General features: G+C 34.6%; 2 protein-coding genes across 2 annotated transcripts; one reads left to right on the top strand and one right to left on the bottom strand.

Annotated features, from left to right (window-relative positions):
* The first annotated feature begins 3,650 nt into the window (after window positions 1-3,650).
* On the top strand, window positions 3,651-8,369 carry LOC140047821 (interferon-induced very large GTPase 1-like). Its single transcript, XM_072092854.1, has one exon. The coding sequence runs from the start codon at window positions 3,651-3,653 to the stop codon at window positions 8,367-8,369; it is 4,719 nt and encodes a 1,572-aa protein (XP_071948955.1).
* A 9,124-nt stretch (window positions 8,370-17,493) lies between these two features.
* On the bottom strand, window positions 17,494-19,589 carry LOC140047820 (uncharacterized). The gene is made up of 7 exons (XM_072092853.1): window positions 19,410-19,589; window positions 19,176-19,305; window positions 18,920-19,073; window positions 18,618-18,791; window positions 18,422-18,490; window positions 18,106-18,290; window positions 17,494-18,017 (listed from the first exon to the last, which is right to left on the bottom strand). The coding sequence occupies exons 1-7, from the start codon at window positions 19,587-19,589 to the stop codon at window positions 17,494-17,496; spliced, it is 1,416 nt and encodes a 471-aa protein (XP_071948954.1).
* Window positions 19,590-20,076: the final 487 nt, after the last annotated feature.

Below are 20,076 nucleotides of genomic sequence, written 5' to 3'. Positions count from 1 at the left end.
TGCATTACTATAGAGAATCGCTGTACAAACTAAACGTGCACGCGTAGAGCGTGCATAGAGCGCACAGCCAGAGCCGTTCCGATATTGCTGTTTTTGTTGTTTAAAATCATGTTCGCAGTAACTTTATAATTAGTTTTATTATTTTAACAAAAGCCTTTAAACAAATTGATTGTTTTGATATTAAATTCGATAGTTAAAGCCTTTTGAACGTTATACATTTTCAAAACAAAAGACTCAACTCCATACTCTACATAGAAATAGTTGGCCACAAACGGGTGTCACGAAACCTAAGACCACGAAAGCTAAGACCCCCTAAGACCTAAGATCACGAAAGCTAAGACCCAAGACCTAAGATTACAAATTCTAAGATATACTACAGCTTAAAAACAATACTTTGTTTATCCATACATAGGCCCTAATTTTAAACACAGTAGGTTTCATTTATTACCATAAATATAATTAAATACTACCGCAAAACATAGATAAACTCACATTATTTTCGCCCGTTGAGTAAATGTATATTTTTTTCTTTACAACAAACAAACTTGACGGGTTGTTTGTTAGTATATATTTACTCCATTGTGTTGGTTCAGAGGATGTTTTTCTTACGCACCTGCCTTTCTTGTATTTTGACTCCAAATTTGTTGACTAACTTTATCCTGAATACCACACTTTAAAATTAGGAGATATGTTTCTTTGTATACTCATAGAGATATTATAGTGAACTATAATATCTCTACCTGTAACTCCTCGAGCTCCCCCAATGCTCAATGTTTTTGTTTCTATGAAGCGCCAAAAGAGCAACAATAATAGTACAAGTATAAAAACAGAAAGAAAACGAAAGAAAAAAACTTATTATCATGATTTTTAAATTAAAATTTATTTGCCAGTATTTATTTCATCGTGCTTGCATGATTATACTATTATCATTACAATTTTAATTTTACATTGTTCCATCCACACTGTAGATGGACTCCACCGAGTTTTTAGCCCTCTATATAATTTTTGCTCTTTTGACGTTCCATAGAAACAAAAACATTGAACATGGGGTAGGCCTACTGTACTGTAGGCTAGTCATGCAAAATTCACACAGTTTGTGTGCGAGAAAAACGTCTGTAAAATCATCAATTTAAAAATGTATTTGTTACTTTTTATGTGATTCTTTTTCATAAAAGTGCCAATTATAAGGGGTGGTATTCAGAATAAATGTTGGGAGTTAAAATACAAGGCAGGTGCGAAAGATAAATATTCGTGATCTTAGGTCTTAGGGGGGGGGGGGGTCTTAGTTTTCGTGGTCTTAGGTTTCGTGACACCCGGACACGAACATGGCTTCTACTCCATTCAAAGTCGCAACTCTTTATATATATGGATCTGTCCATTGGCCCATTAGCTCTATTCTATCCTACAATGCCTTTTGAAATTGTTACACGCTTACGAACAGGAGATTCTTGTGTTGTTTTTGTTGTTCTTTGCTATAATGTGCTGGACGCTGAGGTTACACTTGCAGATTTCACGCGTTTTAGAAGGGATCGTGCAAATGGAAAGCGTGGTGGGGGTTAGATCCATCTCGGCCGCCGAAAATCTCGGCCGCCGGATTAAAAAGCCGAATTGTATGGCACGCCACCGATGCTTGTATTGTGAGTAATTAAAATTTAATGCAGCGCATACGCACGCATTCTACATGTATACTTATTAATATATTCATTAATTAACTTTTAATTTTTGTTTTAATAAATGCTTTTTTTCTAAATTTTTCAGATTAATAAATTAGTAGTAGTGATATCAATCAATATCAATATAATTTTACTATTCGATTTATTTTATATCTAAAGCTGGCTAACTTTAACAAAATATTATTTGTGATACCACATGGAGAAATAAGTTTATTTCTCCATGGATACCCCTAAAGGTGTCAGATGAAATCGGTCGTGCTTGAAATCGGTCGCGTTTGAAATCGGTCGTGATAAAATCAACATCCGGTATTTTGTATGGAGCGCTGCTAGATACGCTTTTTATCATTTTAGTTACGTTTGATATCGGTCGCGTTTTATTTTGGTCGCGCTAATTTGTATATGGCGCATGTTTTATGTTTTATTGAATATTGTGCAAGTTTTTGAAAAGATTTGCATGCCACTGTTTAAAGTTTTGAAAATAATAAATAATAATGTAATAGTTAAACAAGTAGACGCGCCTATTGCGTATTTTTTAATCACAGTTAATTACGAAACTCGTTCTATACCAGCTTGGGGTGGCTTAGGAGGTTTATGCAATAAAGGAAGATGATGCATGGATGATGATTTTTGCATTCGATATCCGCTACTTTGAAGTGAGCATGGTTTTGGGATAATAATAAAATATACAGATACTATGCCGTTATAAATCAATCTACTGCCCCTACAGTAGGACTATGATGTACAATTAATGATAGATGTGAGAATAATGTATGGATAATAAGGTGGACACGATTCTCAAAGAGGTAATCTGTACTGATATTTAAACATTTAGATTTACGAACGGCGTATGAATGTGAGACACTAAGTTGCATTTACTTAATTATTTCATTAAATGATTATTATTTGTTTGTTTCTTGTTTATTATAAATTCTTGTTATTATAAATGAAGAAATAAAAGATTTTTCTAATTAAAATCTATAGTATCGCCGACGTATATACTAACAAGTGCGTTTTTTTTTTAAAGGGGAAACCCCGTCAGCAAAATAACGTATTGTTACGGGAAACAGCTGCACGATCATAAAAGGCGCATCTCCAATATGGCTTATTCGGGGGTTTATTTCAGTAACTCGCATATAATGATCATTTTACTAAAAACTATTTTAAACATTAGAAATAAAATATACACGTGATATGCTTCAACAGTAATCATTATAAACTTAATTTTATCCTACATTACGGATATAAATAAAATAGAAATAAAAATAAGGTGATCGAATAGTATGTAATTGTTAACGACACGGATATGATATAATCTACCACAGTATGCATAAGTATAAAAATGGATACGCTGGCTTTACGGGCTATATTGTAAAAATTATTATTTGTAAAAATTATTGTTTTTAAATAAATTGTTCTCTTTTACGTAATTGTTTGCATAATAAAAGACACAGACGTATATTCTCTATATAATATATTAATTAATACAGTACATATAAATAGAGGTAAATTATTATATGCCAAATATAATATTATGCCTAATATAAAACGACAATCAAAGCGCACACGGCGTTCCATACAGATTACCGTTATTGAACTAGCGGCCGCGTCGACTGTAATTCCACGTCGTCACTATTACACTATCATAACAGGCACTTTTGGCGCTCCATACAATATCGCGTTCTGTAACCGGCGACCGAGGTTGTCGGCGGCCGAGATGGACCTAAGCTCATCGTTATCGTTATCCATTAATCCATGCTTCGTTTGTTTATTGTTTTCCTTGCGTCTAATCTACTTTTCAAAACGAGTGAGTGACGTTTCGCAACTATACATAGCCAGCCAATCTCGGATCATCAGGGATCGCAGTTTTGAAACTTACACACAAAAACAATAGAAAATAGAACATTAGTCTGCCTTTTGATTTTATTTTTAAGAATAATGTATTTGTATGTTTGTTTTATTTACAGTTTTATAGAGAAGATGGACAATAAATTAAGAAAATACCGGCGAGTGGTTGAAAAGCTGGGACTTAGTAAGTATTATCCAAGAAACCTGACTCGTAAACAAGTATTTGTAGTTTCCGAAAATGTGATTTCACCTGAGGAACTCAATGGTCACCCTGACAAAATACCATGGTACATTTTGCAAAATATTGTAACGTGTAATTACGAAGGAAGATCTTTCGAATTAGAAGAAAGTTCATCTTCACAAGAAAAGTCATTTTCACTTACTTCTGTTCTAGGAAAAGAAACAGATACAAATGACGGTCAAGTAAATCCAATAGATTCATTGGTAGCTATTTTCTTGTGTTGTGACGACTTCTTAAGACAAATTTTGATTGAAAAATTGTCAATATGTCAGCTAGCTATTCCGTTACTGATGCCAGTTACGGACGTACCTAATAAAGAATGGGAACTGATTGTGTGGGGAATGAGAACAATCACAAAGAAATGGCAAACAAGTTCAGGTTCATCTTGTGAACGATCAGTGGTAACAGAGAAGTTACCGATTGTGTCTGCTTTGCGATTAGGAAGACCTAAAATCTCCAAATCTAAAGTTGTCAACTGTGTCATTAATGAGCAGAAACACAACATTTTCTTTCATTCTGAGTGCAAAGGTGGTAATTTAAAACGAAAATTATCAGATGGCTTATTAGAAATTGCATGGTACCTTCCCTCACAGAAAAGTACATGTACCTTTGCAGATGCTCTGACTTTCATAAATTTGCGAGGAAATGCGTCAAATTTTGAAAGTCAGACGTCATTTTTATCCAAGATATCACTGGTCACTATTGCATTTGTTTCCTGTTCTGATTTTAATGAACATCACACCACGTTACTTGAATCTTTATATACACAAGAGGGACACGTAATTTTTATCTTAGATGGATCTCCTAACGAAGCTTTAAGAGATGCATTTTGTAAAATGGATACAGAAAACAGAGATATGAAGAAACAAGTACAATATATTACGTCAGAAAACAAGAACGAGCTGAAATTAAGTGGACAAATTTGGCAAATACTTGGATCTAATTGTGAAAAAGGTACTGTAGGACTACGCCATAGTATTGAAATGTGCATTGAAATAGCGGAGAAAATGAATTATCATGCTGACGAAATCGAACAGAACTGTTTCGAAGCTAAACAGAGTGCCGAAAAATTGCTCCAGCAAGTCAAACGTGCAGGAAAACAGGAAGAGCTGCCCTTACAGGAGATAACAGTAGATATAGGAGAGGCAAAAAAGGAACAGCATCGGCTACTGAGAAAAGAAAGTCATATGCAAATTGTAGCATATGTTAACAAGCAAAAGGAAGAGGTATTGGAACTTCGTCGTAAACAGTTAGCCAAACACAAAAACAGACGTATGGGTTGCACATATGAGATGTTCAGATCCTCGTTCACAAACACACTTTTAAAAAGAAAATATTTCTTTGGGTTTGTCAAGGTTTTGACCGATAAATATTGTATCGATACGCTACATCCAATACGTAGAGAGTACATCCGAAGATGGAATGACTTATGTGAAAACCCCCAACAAGAGAAATCTGTATCATCAAAAGCTAAACTTGATGAGCTTGAGCAGAAACTGTCACGTGATTCATTGGGATTAGAACACTTCAATAGAGAAATTGGACAACACTACGAAATGTCATTAGATCTAAAACAACTACAAGCAGCGGGAAATAGTCGGTTACCTGAAGTTGCTGCTGAAATGTTACTACATGGATACCCCATTGAGTTAATGGATGGTGATGCCAGCCACGTGCCTCTCACTTGGGTTGAGGCCGTGTTCGAATCTCTGAAGTGTCAAATTGGCAAAGATAAAAAGATGTTTGTGTTATCTGTATTAGGCATTCAGAGTAGCGGGAAATCAACTATGTTAAATGCTATGTTTGGTTTACAATTTGCTGTTAGTGCTGGTAGATGTACTAAAGGCATATTTGCCCAGCTTGTACCTTTAGATACAGATTTAAAGGCAAAGTGTGATTACATTCTGGTGGTTGACACTGAGGGGTTGCGATCTCCTGAATCTGCTAGCATTGAACATACCAACAACCGTGACAACGAACTGGCCACGCTTGTGATTGGCTTAGGTGATCTTACCATAATAAATATTATGGGAGAAAACCCAACTGACATGCAAGACACACTTCAAATTGCTGTACATGCTTTTATGAAAATGGGTAATGTTAATATTAAACCTAGCTGTTTATTTGTACACCAAAACGTCACTGATGTCACAGCATCTGAATTGAATACGACACAAAAAAGAAGTATGCGAGAAATGTTGGATAAGATTACTGAAATTGCAGCTCATGCCGAGAATTGCAGTGAAAGATATAAATCGTTTTCTGATGTCATTACCTTTCAAGAACACAAGCACATTATGTACATTTCCAGCCTTTGGCAAGGAGATCCACCGATGGCGCCTCCAAATCCCGGTTACAGCAAATGCATTCTTCAAGTAAAGAAACAAATCGTGGAAATCATGAAAAATTCAGAACCAAAAAGTATACCTAATTTCATAACATTGCTGTCTGATCTTTGGAAAGCAATATTATGTCAAGATTTTGTATTCAGCTTTAGAAATTCTCTCGACATCCAAGCTTTTAATGCGTTGAATGCAGAACATGTGAAGCATGCCCGTACATTAAGAAGAAATGCACTGAAATACAGCGAAAGCCTTCAAATTAAATGTAAGGAGTTTTCAGTTGAAAATGTAAATGAAAAGGGAGAAAAATGTCTTGGCGATTACTTACAGAAGTTAGAGAAAGACATCAGTGATGTTCAATCAAGCATGGAGACTTATTTTAAAGAAAACAAAAAAGCAATTCAATGGAAAAAAAAGGTGGAAATACAACTTTCAGATGTTTGTAGTGAAATCAAAAAAGACATGAGGGGTACATTTAAATCTATTGTAATTAAAACAACTGGAAGAGCTAAAATCGAGGCCAATATTAAAACGTACGAACAAGAAATCTATGAAAAAGCTAAAACCCTTGCCGATGAGTATCGACACCTAAAACTGCCTGATGAACAACTTGAAAGTGAGTTTGCTAAAAACTGGAATGAGTGGGTTACAAAAGTACCAATTGGTGATGATTATGAAGATATAAGAACGTCTTTTCAAATAATCACTGAAGACTATCAAATAGAAAACCATAAATTAGAAGTAAAGCGCGTATGGCAATCTGACCTTTCCCGAACGGAAGTACAAGAAAACGATCTGGATTTTTCATGGTTCGAAAATGTGAAACTAGTGTTCCGTTTCAAGGGCAAGAAAGCGTATGCATATAAAGCTAATTACGCTAGACAACAGATTTTAGAAGATCTTAAAACGGTAATCTCAAATCATAGACAGAGTGGAACAAAATACAATAAACAACTTGGATTTGAACTGTTTAGTAAGCTATCAAGTGGATTGGAAAACATGAAGATAGATGAAAAAGTTACCATTAACAAAAACAGTATTATTCCACTAGCCGTGTGCAATTTCTATGCTGTACTTATACCCAGCTTGGAAGATATGCAGGAGCAACACAAACGCGAAAATGACCCGAGACTATACATGGAGTCTCAAAAGGAAAGACTATGGCACATGTTTAAAGAAGAATGTAAGGATCTCCAAATAGTTGTTAAAGTTGCGTCAGCTATATCACGAGAGCTTACATATTCTATTAAAACATCTCTTCCAGCTAAATGTAAATTTGAAGTAATCGACCATCTAAGACACAGTACGGCTAAAGGGTTTTCTAGTAAGAGGTCTCTCCATGCAATGATGTTGATTGAAAAAGCCGACATGGGCTTCCAATCACTTTTGCCATGTTTATTTCAGCCAATTTTGTGTATCACCAAATTTAGCTTTACAAAGATACATAATATGTGTTTACAAAAGAATGATGAAACTGGTATTTCTTTACTAGAACAAAAATACAGGGATAAAGTTTCAGAAATAGTAACTGGATTAAAGCAAGATATCACTACCTTACGTACAGAAAGTAAGGTAGTAAGTAAGAAGGACAAAGAAGGAGATACTGCTATGACAACAATGAAATTGTGGTGGCCAGCCTTACTGGAACATACTGATGAAGAGTTAGGTCTCAAAACAGACATTAGGTTGTTTGATGAAGAAAGGGACTTGAAATTGCACGAGCTCATCGACACATTGATGGTTGAACTAAAAGGCATCGAAGACACTGTTATTAAAGCTTTTGATAGTAGCATTTTCAGTGAAATTATCAAATCCTGCTGTCAGTTGTTTTTAGCTGATCTGCTAAATTGCCAGGAAGTGTGTCCGTTTTGTCATGCTCTATGCGATCTTAATGGGAAACATGATCATCATCGTACAGATTGTCACATACCAATGGGAGTTACTGGAGGTAGATGGGCGCATACTGAAAAACTTCTTACAGATATGTGCACAACTGCAGTAATGTGTAACTATAGCTTTAAGAGTAAAATTACGAATAATGAATACATTAATTTTAGAAATTATAAGAGTGTGAATACCAGATGCGCATCATGGAAAATTGAACCTCTGGCAGACGAGTCGGAGAAGTTCTGGAAATGGTTTTTGGCAACATATAATACTGAACTAGCTAAGTTCTACGGTACAAAGTTGACTGATATTCCGGAAGGATGGAAGAATATTACATTAGAAGAAGCTAAAGAAGATATGAAAAAGCTGTACGACATTTAAATAAGCTACATAAAAATGATTTGGTTTATATGGCTGTACCAACCTTTCAATTTTCGTTTATAATGTTTACCGTGGCCCGAAGCACTGACATTTAAGATTGCTGTGACATAGACAGTAATACAACTAGTATTCAATACTGTTTTACATTTTCTGAATAATACATTTTCTTTAAGGATATGCTAATTTTAAAAAGTGTTATATAAACAATTGCTACAATGTTACTGTAGGATCAATTGACTCTCATAATTTAAAAAACTGTTGATGATCCAAGAAGATTTTTGTTTCTAATTGGCCGGGAAATACATATTGTTATTATCTCGTGATTTCTGGAGCATCGTAATTTTAAAATTAGAATTGCTTTATTAGAAATATTATACTATTCATTTGCTTTATATCCACTCACGTATTAGACCTATATTCACTTTCTTTTATCCACTCGTACAGTGTATAATATACTCACTCGCTTTATTTAGATTATTAAATTGTCGTGAATTAATTGAATACCATTTGTTTATACTTTTTCATTAATATAATCGTGTTTGATGTTATCATTCTTGTCTTATAATTCTGTCATTCACTTAAAATGTATCAAGTGAATGGTGTGACAATGTTTGTATAATATCGCTTATCATTAAGATATTGTTTTCCTATCCTTAATTTGAATGATTAATTTAACTTAAATTCACTTACTGTACTTTCCATTTTAGAAAATAATCAATCAAAATAATTTTAATGTGTCAATAATGCACATACAATGGAATGCTTTGTTGCATTGACTTTATTTATTTACATATCTTTGTTTTTGTTCTATGAGCTGTTAGATTAAGATTTTTTTTTCTCTCTTTTGCTATGGATTTTATATTATGTCACCATGATATTCCGAAATAAAAAGATAAATGAAAATGAATTACAGAAATGAGAAAAATAATAATTGTGGAGTAATGGATAATAGTAATAATTAAATAGTTTGGATGTGTAACGTTGTAGGCCTAGTCTTTTTAATAATGCGGTTTTTAAGTATAAGAGAAAAATTATTCAAAACTATATATCGTAATGTATTAGTAATAATATTCTACTTTGGAATAGCCTATTTGTTTCTTACACTGTACTTAGTACGATTTGGCCTGATTGCTGTATTAAATAATTGTCTTACTGTGTCATCTTAGGTACCAGTAAATTACTCATTAATTGCTTTCTTTAATGTATACCGTAACATTATGTTTCCTTTGATTTCAAAATGATACTTTTACATATTTCTGCTTGTAGTGTTTTTAAAATGAGAAAGAAAGGCATTCATGTCCGAAATTAATATAGTTATAGTAGGCCTATTTCAAAAATTATATTAATGAATAATTGTATGGACTAAAATAATTGTTTGGCTTTGCAAACAAAAATTGTGCTTTTATAATTAGAATAACGTTCGATGTTGTATTATTTGTTATGAAATTAGTAAGTAGTCGGCTCACATGTTTCAAGACTAAACACACAAAGTAACAGCGGTAAAGACAGCAATGCCGACTGAAAAATTATGAATAAACAAGGCCATATACATGGCTGCAGTCGCGTGCTGAGGTTAGTGTTTACCGACCGACAGACCGACCGACCAACATAGTGAGCTCTAGAGTCGCGTTGCATGCGACTAAAAATGTATTATTCCATAAACATAATTAATATACGCGTGACCCGACGATGACGAAATAATGATTACATTAACACCACCGATTTCAACCACTAACATTCTTGAACGTCTAAATCAAATTTCTTCCATATTTATTTTATTTCGTAATAATAATATACGTCATACTCACCTGTATCAAGTGTATAACAATACAAGTACTGAATTAGTGTAAAAATCGTCACCATAATATTAAAGATATGTTTATTGAGTCAAAACCATCAAGATGGAGGAAATACCAATGATTTGATCAAACATATCCTAAAATGAGCACATTTTAGGATGTTATGGAACTTTAGAACTTATTGTGGTGCACGCCATTTACACATGACCTTGATAAGAAGTATACCTTTATCAAGTTTCATTGCAAAATATCCATATTACTTTTGAATTTATGTTCAATCTTTCATAAAATGTCGCGCAAGTATCGCTGTGCAATCTGACGCCATAAAAATTATATGTTGACGTGACCACATTACGAAATGTTCTATTTCCAAGTTTTAGCGGAACGCCACAAAATATGAGGAACTTTTGTTGGTTTAAGAAAATTATCCTTGGGTTATTCGCGAAGTACGGATAGTAAAAACAAGGCCAACAGCCTTGACAGACAGACCGACAGACAGACCGACCGACATAGTGAACTATAGTCGCGTCCACGCGACTAAAAAGGCATAATTTTGACGAATTTTTTAACTTTTTCATCAAAAACGTGCGCAAATTATCCAATTCGACGTGCTCGTATGACGTAATTTTAAGTCGAAATTGTTTAAAAGATGGTAAAATTATTAGAAAATGCTGCAAAAACATAAATCACGCGAAAAAAATATGTATTTAACGCTACGTGCGCACCACGCGCGTAAAAATTTGCGGGCGTATGGGAATTTTTTACATGCTCAAAATGACAAGAAACGCGTAGAAAGTTGATTAAAATGAATTTTGTGCATTTTAAAATTTTAAATGCGTGTGCGCGCGTAACTTTGTGGCTTTGTGACTCATGGCAATTTTGTAATAAAATTACCTGAAACGTACTCTTATTTCATCAAAAATAAATTTTGAAAATTTTAAGCGCGCGTACGCATGCGTTACATGTGCTACGCACGTAATTGTATTGCCATATGATGATTTATGCCCTGAAATTTATGAGTACCAAATTTTATTTAATTGTGATTCATGGTTGTGAAGATATGATTACAAACGTGATTTCGTTAAATCGTGCGTAGACCGCGTATTTTTTTATTGCGCACCGTGAAAACATAACCACATCGATTCCTGGCCATAAGGAATATACTGTGAAAAATTGACTTAGCTAGATTAAAATGATATCAAGATAAGGTCAGAAAGCGATAAAACGCATAGTGATACCGGACCGACAGACAGACCGACAGACCGACAGACCGACCGACCGACATAGTGAACTATAGAGTCGCTTCCACGCGACTAAAAAGATTGCATGTGTGCAGCGACAAATCACCGTTGTTGCTATAAAGTAGGTACTTTACGAAACAGGACGGTTGGGGGAGGACGGCGAATATCCTGTTAGATGGCAGCCCAGATACATTTGGTTAGATTACTATATCTGACTATGTAAGTTTGTAAGAGGTCACCTGAAGTCAAAGAAAATGTGAGTCTGCGTATACACCCGGGGGGCGATTTTTTTTTTCGTACATAAGTTGGGGACCCCCTCATGTAACGTCACAAAATAAACATGAATAATTCATCAGTTAAATTTTTGGTTCCGTGTGTACCCAACCGTATAGCAACAAGTGATTACAACTGCGATACGATTCTTTCTAGGCCTAGGATTCTAGGTCAATTCATGTGATTACCTTCGCGCACTCTTCTTCACACACACACCAACATATGCAAAATGTGTCGAGGCTATTCGACAGCTAGGCAAGACATTCAACTAGTAGTAATTAGACATAGGCCATAGAAAGCTTAGACCCACAAGAAGAATGTGTATAATTTGTGTACTGTAATTTTTTAATTCTGCTATTTTATTATCAAACAATATGCATCCCATGTACTCAAAGGAACTTTAAAAATGCCGCGTTGAATTATGAACACATGAGATGGAATGGAAAGATTAGAACCACAAGAATAAAAAATGTATTTTTGTATAATGTAATTGTTTAATTTTGCTGATCACTTATTACTCGGACTGTGTCATACCTAACAGTAACACACACGTCACACCCACACAGACTACTAGAATAGACATGGGCTTTAGAGACTAATAATTAGGCTTAATAGTACTAATAGAAACTATAATTTTAACACGTAATTCTTTAGTAATACATTATATTAAAAACACTATCATAAACTATAGGCTGATTATTTCGACAATCCACACAAAACGCCGCTATTCTTTTATGAAATCGCACGCCGCAACCACAGCGGAGATAGGCCTAGAATCGTATCGCAGTTGTGTCGTGTAATCACTTCGTGTTGCTATACGCTTGGGTGCACACGGAACAAGAAAATTTAACTGATGAATTATTCATGTTTATTTTATGACGTTTCATTAAGGGGTCCCCAACTTATGTACGAAAAAAAAAATCGCACCCGGGGGACCACAAAATGTGCTTACAAAATTGTACCAGATAAAATACCACTTAATTTCACCACCATGAGATGCCCATTGACATCCTCCTCTGCATAGGCCCGCCAGAACCCCCCTATATGGAAGGCCTTAAAATGGCGATAGCATAGATTAGTGAGATACCACTCACAATTAATGCCACATAAACAAGTTGAAAAACCATATCAGCCATCCTTCGACGATTGCTAACAGATTCAATGGAAAAAAACAAAATCAGGACAATTATAAGACAAAAATCGTACCGTACCAACTTCCGTTGCACAGCGTCAATTCGACGGGCCTGACATTGAGAAATTGAATTAATAAAATTACTGAACAATCTTCAAGGTGAGGACGTATAATAGATTTGTATAAAGATAAAAGTGCCCTACCATCGCTCATGAACCTACAATTTCTCCACAAGCCCATCATCCTATTAACTTTCGACACAACGTGATTGATATGTGAAAAAAATGTAAATAAGCCTACATTTACCTCGTAGAATACTAATTGTAAGTATCACAATTGTTTGGGTCTAGCACTAAATTTAACAATGAATGAATGTACGTGGGTGTAACAATAAATATGCTGGATTTATAAATAAGTTTATTCCATACTACTCGTGCGTGTTCTCATGCGATAACACAAAAGATCAATTTCGAATAAAAACGTATGTGATTTGCAGTAAATTGAGCATACAATATAAATTTGTAAAAAAAGAGGTCTGGTTTATCCAGCCAAATTTCTGTTACTGTCATATAGGTCTAGCTATATAAACAAATTAAACTAAACGTTGTTATCGTCTATCCAATCATTCTGTATCGAGTCCAGGTCTTAGGCCATGGAAACATGAATCTGGGAAAGCTTGTTACCGGGTAGGTACATAGTTTTGGGCGTATACCTCGTTCAAAAATAACATTTATCGTCGGTGAGGAAGACGTGAAATGCCATAGCAAATTAGCATAATACTTCTGGACTATCTGTTGTCGATAAAATTAGTTGATAGCTTCATTGAATTGATTGAGAACAATTCCCATATCTAGTAGTATTAACTATTTAGAAATAGCTGCACATTGCTATACGGTATTGTTGCTATTCCATTGTTAGATTTTCTCTTGTTCAAACAATCTGGTTTCGGGATAGTTGAATGTAGTACAGGTTTTTTTTTTAATGGCCAATACTTAAAGGGTTTATTTACGATAAAACGATTTGGTTTGGGCAACCGACGCCGCCTGTCTATGTTTTAAGTGCATAGTCACTGGGTTTTCTTAAGACATCAGAAATGTGGCTCCATGATGTTTTCTGACCTGGGTACATTTGTATAGTTATGCAAATAACTTTTTGCTGTATTAACCAATCACTGAAATTCAACTTTAACAAGTTTGGGTGTGTGAAGCAACGAACAACCAGTATCGAGATAACGTTTAAACTGGACGGACTTTGTAGAAACGCATTCGTAGTTGATGTAATTTCTGACAGACATGATAAGGTTCGTATTTTCATTTATTGTTATACTTGTTAGATTCACTCAAGATATTATTATATCGCGAATTACAGTACTGTATTGATTAAAGTATATTGATTTCAAGATTGTGTTGAAGTTTTATAAACCATCACATTACTGTTGTTACAATTTTTAAAAAGCATTAACCTAAATAAAAACTTTATAAAACGTTAGTTTTATGAGTGTTTTTTAGCTCAGTATTCACAGTAATCACAACTGATTACTTCTGATAATGAATGCGATTCAAATTAAAATGTATTCCAAAAATTAGGTAATTACATTTTGTCGTATATTCAAAGGCTAAAATATCAAACTTAAAAAAACACTGAGTAGGATTGAGAATCGTGTAACATACATGATCACAATGGCTGAATATTTGCTTTATAAATAAACTTATTCTTTACTGCGCGTGCGTGCGTGTTCTCAAGAGTAAAACAAAAGGTATATTTGGACCAATGGCTGTCAAGCTGGAACTTCCAGTAAAAGCTAAAAATAGAGTAACTATAGAATAACTAGCTCTAAATTAAAAGAATACAGTATTTTAACCATTTTATCAGGAAATAAAATGTATAAAAGGAGTAAGAAATAAATGGTGAGATTATATCTATGATGAGGTTTATTATTATTAATATACATATATGACGCTGCAGGGGCGCAGCCAGTGGGGGGGTCACGGGGGTCCTGACCCCCCCTTTTTTTTAGAAAAAATAAATAAAAACATGAGACAACAATACAGATCAAATCATCTGGAGATACTGTGGAAGATTACTACCGAGCAGTATTACCAAATCAACTTCTTGATTACAAACCGAGTTAAAAAACCCGTTTTTCTGCCGATAACAGGCCATGCTTTAAAATATTTGGCGTAGCACCCGAGTCTATCGTGAAGTGTAATGTTGAAGAAGTCTTCAAGGAACTTGAATTTGGTACGATGATCTGCCAAGACACGAACATCTTCATTCCGAGCTTCAGTGATGGAAGCGACTGTGTAAAATTAGCGGATCCAGATGTGTTCCCGAATGTGTGTGCACTTCTTCTAATCGCGCAGGCCTATGCCCGTAACGTCTGCTTAAGCTGAGCGGAGTTTTTCGACTTTATGGAGAACGAAAACCTGTTTGGGAAATCACATGTCTTATGAGCAGCTTTCGGGATTGTGCCTCATGAACATACACTTTAACATGAACATTAATACAGAGAATGTCATTCGCGAATTCTGTCTCCAAGCCAAGAAGAATGTTCCAAACTTATGTTTAAAGATGCATCACGCGATGTCAAGAGCGCCGTTATAGTAACTAACGTAAAATGTATGATAATAATTTAGAAGTTAGTTATTACAATTATGTATAAGCTATCACCTATACTATACATTCGAACAAAATAGGTATATTTTCAAACAAAATATTGTATGTACTGGGTATGATAAGCGTCTCACATACACACGGAGCCAAGATAGCTTCTTGGACTTGCATAGTGTATGAACTCTAACATTACGGTTCTCATTTAATAATATCACTCCCTCCATGCTATCATTCTAATTTCTTTTTTCAAACTTTTGCATCTCTACGTTCATTTCATGCAACTTTTGTATTGGTGAAAAGGGAGGAATTCAAATAATTCCTCCTGAGTTTACAGCCTCTCTACACAAATCAACAAACAAGCAAGGAAAAAAGTGTTTGTCTGTGGCAGCCTGGAATATAAAAATGTTCTGTAATGAAAATGAGAGTTGTTTTTTGTTTTCTTTGTTTCAGTTTATTAGTGTTAACATTGTCATATTTGTGTGTGCGTAAACCGATTCAAATGATCTAGATTGCCCTAGACCGCCAAAGCTTCCAGGGGGCTTCGCCCCCTGGACCCCAACCGGGGGCCCTTGGCGGCCCCCTGGCCCCCAGCCCATGGTTGCTCGCTTCGCTCGCAAAATACTCACATATTGGTTGACCCCCCCTTTAATTCTTTGCTGGCTGCGCCCCTGCGCTGTAGCGTGTAGACGTGTGTCGCTGAGCTATCTGCAAGACACCTCTATTTTCCTTATTTTCGTTGTTTAACTTGTTGATGTGTCTTATTTAGCGATTACTAAGCGTTGCTTGTTGGTTTAGATGATATTTTGATGAATTTTGATGGATTTTTGTGCTTGTACATTCATAATTTAGCCGTTTTTGTGCTTGTCGCCGGTTTGGTCTTGTTTTTTGTTGGTTTTTTTTTGGACACGGTACGGTACGCAATGACAAAAGAACTGCATATACAGGTGGAGGTAAACAATAGACCGACTTGTATGCATACCGGTAGCGACTCTCGGCCTAGAAAACGACCAAGAAGGAAACGCGGAGGTGTTAAGCTAAGAAGGAAAATTGATACAAGGGTAACTTTTCGTTCAGTAGAAAATACGGTGACCCAAGGTCGTAATATTGGAAATTTGATCCCATGCATCACAGGGGATTTAGCTGCACCGACAATTATGTATACGAATGCGTGGTCATTAAAGAATAAAGCAGACGAATTTTACTGTACCTTAAAGAAACATAATGTAGATGTAGCGATAGTCACTGAGACATGGCTAACAGAGGAAACACAAGGTATTGTTAACTTTTGCGATTATAAAGGCGTTTTTAAAAACAGAACTGATAAAATCGGCGGTGGCGTAGCATGCTTTGCAGCGGACCACCTGGAAATCCATCCGATTGTTACGCATACTGATTGCAAATTCGAATGCCTATGGTCAAAAATTAGCTATCGCTCTACACAGAACAGCAAAACGCGTTCTATATATATTGGAGCTATTAGGCCATCGGGTGAAGAAAAAAAAGCCACTAGAAAACACTTTTCGCTCCAACCTCTTTAGTATACAAAAAATTGTCATAGATCAATCTATTAACATGTTTTAAGTAATAATTTGAACTTTTTCACCAAAATACCGTATCACATAAGCACAATTATCTTGATAAAAGACCATCGCTAGCCCGAAAGATTAAAAACATCCCGCTGAAGTAACAGGCAAAAAGCGTGGACGAGTACCGTGGTAATTGTACGTTGTTACGTCCCGACTCGTTAGATCGCGTCAATTAAAATCTAATCGCGTCACTGTCAAGGTAAAACGCGTCAGGCTAAGTCAAGTCGCGTCATAAGTTAAATTACTGTAGTTTATTTAATTTACAATTATAAACGAGTGTCTGCCATCAAATACACGTTATATATATAATTCTAAAAGCATTTGAATTATTTCTTTATTTCTATCAATACTTTTGAAAATTAAACCATTTAATTAAGACCACAACACATTTCAACTAAATTTTAATGTTTAGATTTACAAGATACAAGATAACTTTATTGTCAATAAGTTCATCAACGAAAGATTTGAAATTGGTTTTTCTCATGGCAACTTAATATAAAAATAGAATAAAATCATTTCATCATGTTGTGCCTTGGCCACTTGTGGTTTCTTCATTAAAATCAATGTTGTCCCAAACCATAGTAACAAGTTCCCCACGCCTGAAACCATCCGGAACAGCATTAGCAGTGGACAATCGAAACATCGCAAGACTTGTTTCGTACAATGTCCAAATTTACTTAATATATCTAAGAGGTGCGTGGAACCAGTCATATGCCTAACAGTAAGACCAAGTGCTAAGGATTTTGGTGTTTGTCGCCTGCCTCTTGAAGCTAAGTACACAATGTCTTGACAGATTGCCTCAAGTTTATTTCGGATTTCTTCTGGAACACTTGCCATCGATGGATCAATGTGTTCCTGTACTGTGTTGGTACATATTGCCAAGATATTAAAAAGGTGGAATGGAATGATGTCACTCATAACTACATTGTTAATATCACTTGCTCGTGGAGGCCACTTATAGTCCATTGACTCTGATGTCTTGATTGCATTCTTTAAAATCAGGCCTGTAAAGACAAATAAAGTTACCATTAAATAGGCTATTATTTTAATGAATTCATATGTTGTCTAAAACAATTATACAATATGGTTTACCTGCTAAGTGAATTGTTCGTGATTCATCTTGCAAATGATATCTTTCCTCTTTATTTGTAGTGGTAGATATATCAGGATTAACAGATGCATCTGATGACAGGTCAGTACTCTCTTCTGATTCCAAAAATTGCTCAGCAAAAGAGCCTGTGGATATGTCAGCAAAATAAACCATGGTTGCCTCATTCCTAAAAAATGCCAAAAAAAGTATAATTACTTTATTATAATATAGTATACATACATTCAAATTGTTAAAAAAAAAAGCATTCCAATTTTTTATGGGTTACCATCTATATATCTACAATTTGTAATTACAAACCTTCTACTTGGTAAATGGAATACAAGCTCTGGAAAATATTTTTCGAGTTTTGCTTTTAGTAAATCTGACCTGTTATAAAACAAAATATTGCATTAGAAGCTATAACTTATTGTGAAGGTAAATTAAATTAACAATATCATTATTACGCATATGTTCCATTGTAAGGTAAGAAAATTAATCAAACTGCATACAGTACCTTACATATCCCAAATTAATATGTTCCTCTTCTTGAATATACTTGTCAAGGTACTTCTGAAGTTTACTTAATCTGATGATTTCTTGACCGGTTTTCATTCTTTCTTTAATAATTGTTTCACAAAACACATTGTAGCCTTTTTTATGTTCATCAAAAAATGACTTTGTTGAAGACCTGAACAAATAATGACAAATCTCTTGGTTGGTATATGATATATATCAAATTAATATATACAGTAATAATAATATGTATAATAATAAGGCTTACATACAATAACTTAACATAAATAAAATTAAACATACTTTGCATGAATATGTTTCTTTCGGTGCACAATTTTTATATATTCCCTGTAGCATGAGTCATGGTACCTCACTTCAATGCAAGCACAGCTCTTTCCGTGTATGTCCTTCAACATTTCTTGGTCATTTTTCATTTCAGCAGCTGCTCTTAGGAATCCTTTAAATATACAGCATAAAAAAATGGTTAATAAGTTATATATATGTACATAATCTATACCACGTACAAAAAATTGTATTAATTGTTTTAAAAGGCTCTTACCTGCATCATCTGTGAGAGCCTTTCTCAATTTCTGGTTGCAGGTTTTGTAATTTTTTCTAATCTGCTTCTGTGCCTTCTTACAAATGATACATAGGCTAGTGAATGTGTTAAACTTACCAATTCTATCGTTCTTGTGTTGATGTATTTACGATAACAATGGTGATGAAATCCAAAATATGGATGCTTTGTTATTATGTCTTCATATGACGCATTAAGAATATCTAGCTCGGATACTAGTTTATTAGCAATATCTTTACAGGTACCATCTAAGTTTACCCATAACTTGGTACAAGCAACAACCTTATAAAATCGAACTTCCGTAATTGGAAATGCCGTTTTATCAGTAATGTTTTCATGGTGAAAACAACATTTTATTTGAAGATCACAAACGTGGCTTTCATCAATCGAAGCCATGCTGTTGTGTGCACAGTTCATGTCACGCGTCCATATTCACCAAATCGTTAACAATTGTTGTACTAAAATTACGATAATACTGTTTTATTATCAAGTTTTCTGTTATAATTAATATACTAAATATCACTGAGCTTCTTCAATGTAGTTTTTGTGAATAAATATTTTATTTAATGAATAAAACCTCAATGAAAAAAAAACATTTTTTGGCTAAAAGAGTTTCGTGTGGAAAAGGTCATGGGTCAACACAATGTAAAAAAATTTTCAAATACTGACGTTGAAATGTGATTTCCTTGTTATATGATACGTTTTTTAGGTGAAACTTTGTGTTATTACTTTTAAAATATTATTAACATAATTATCATGTAGAGTTTTTTTAGGCTAATGAGACTGGAACGGGATTGAACGATAGGATTTTCACCCGATGGCCTATATTTACTACCCGCCGTCTGCCAACTACCCCAACCAACTTTTAGAGCATGTTAGAAAT

This window comes from Antedon mediterranea, chromosome 4 (assembly GCF_964355755.1).
Source record: "Antedon mediterranea chromosome 4, ecAntMedi1.1, whole genome shotgun sequence".
Lineage (NCBI taxonomy): Eukaryota > Metazoa > Echinodermata > Crinoidea > Comatulida > Antedonidae > Antedon > Antedon mediterranea.
The sequence above is the reverse complement of the archived record's forward strand: the minus strand, read 5'-3'. Positions and strand labels throughout refer to the sequence as shown.

Coding starts and splice junctions, on each gene's coding strand:
- LOC140047821 (XM_072092854.1), top strand. CDS start 3,651: ATGGACAATAAATTAAGAAAATACCGGCGAGTGGTTGAAAAGCTGGGA.
- LOC140047820 (XM_072092853.1), bottom strand. CDS start 19,589: ATGGCTTCGATTGATGAAAGCCACGTTTGTGATCTTCAAATAAAATGT. Junction 19,306..19,409: donor AAGATATTGCTAATAAACTA/GTATCCGAGCTA, acceptor CATCAACACAAG/AACGATAGAATTGGTAAGTT. Junction 18,792..18,919: donor AAGAAACATATTCATGCAAA/GTATGTTTAATT, acceptor TTATTTGTTCAG/GTCTTCAACAAAGTCATTTT.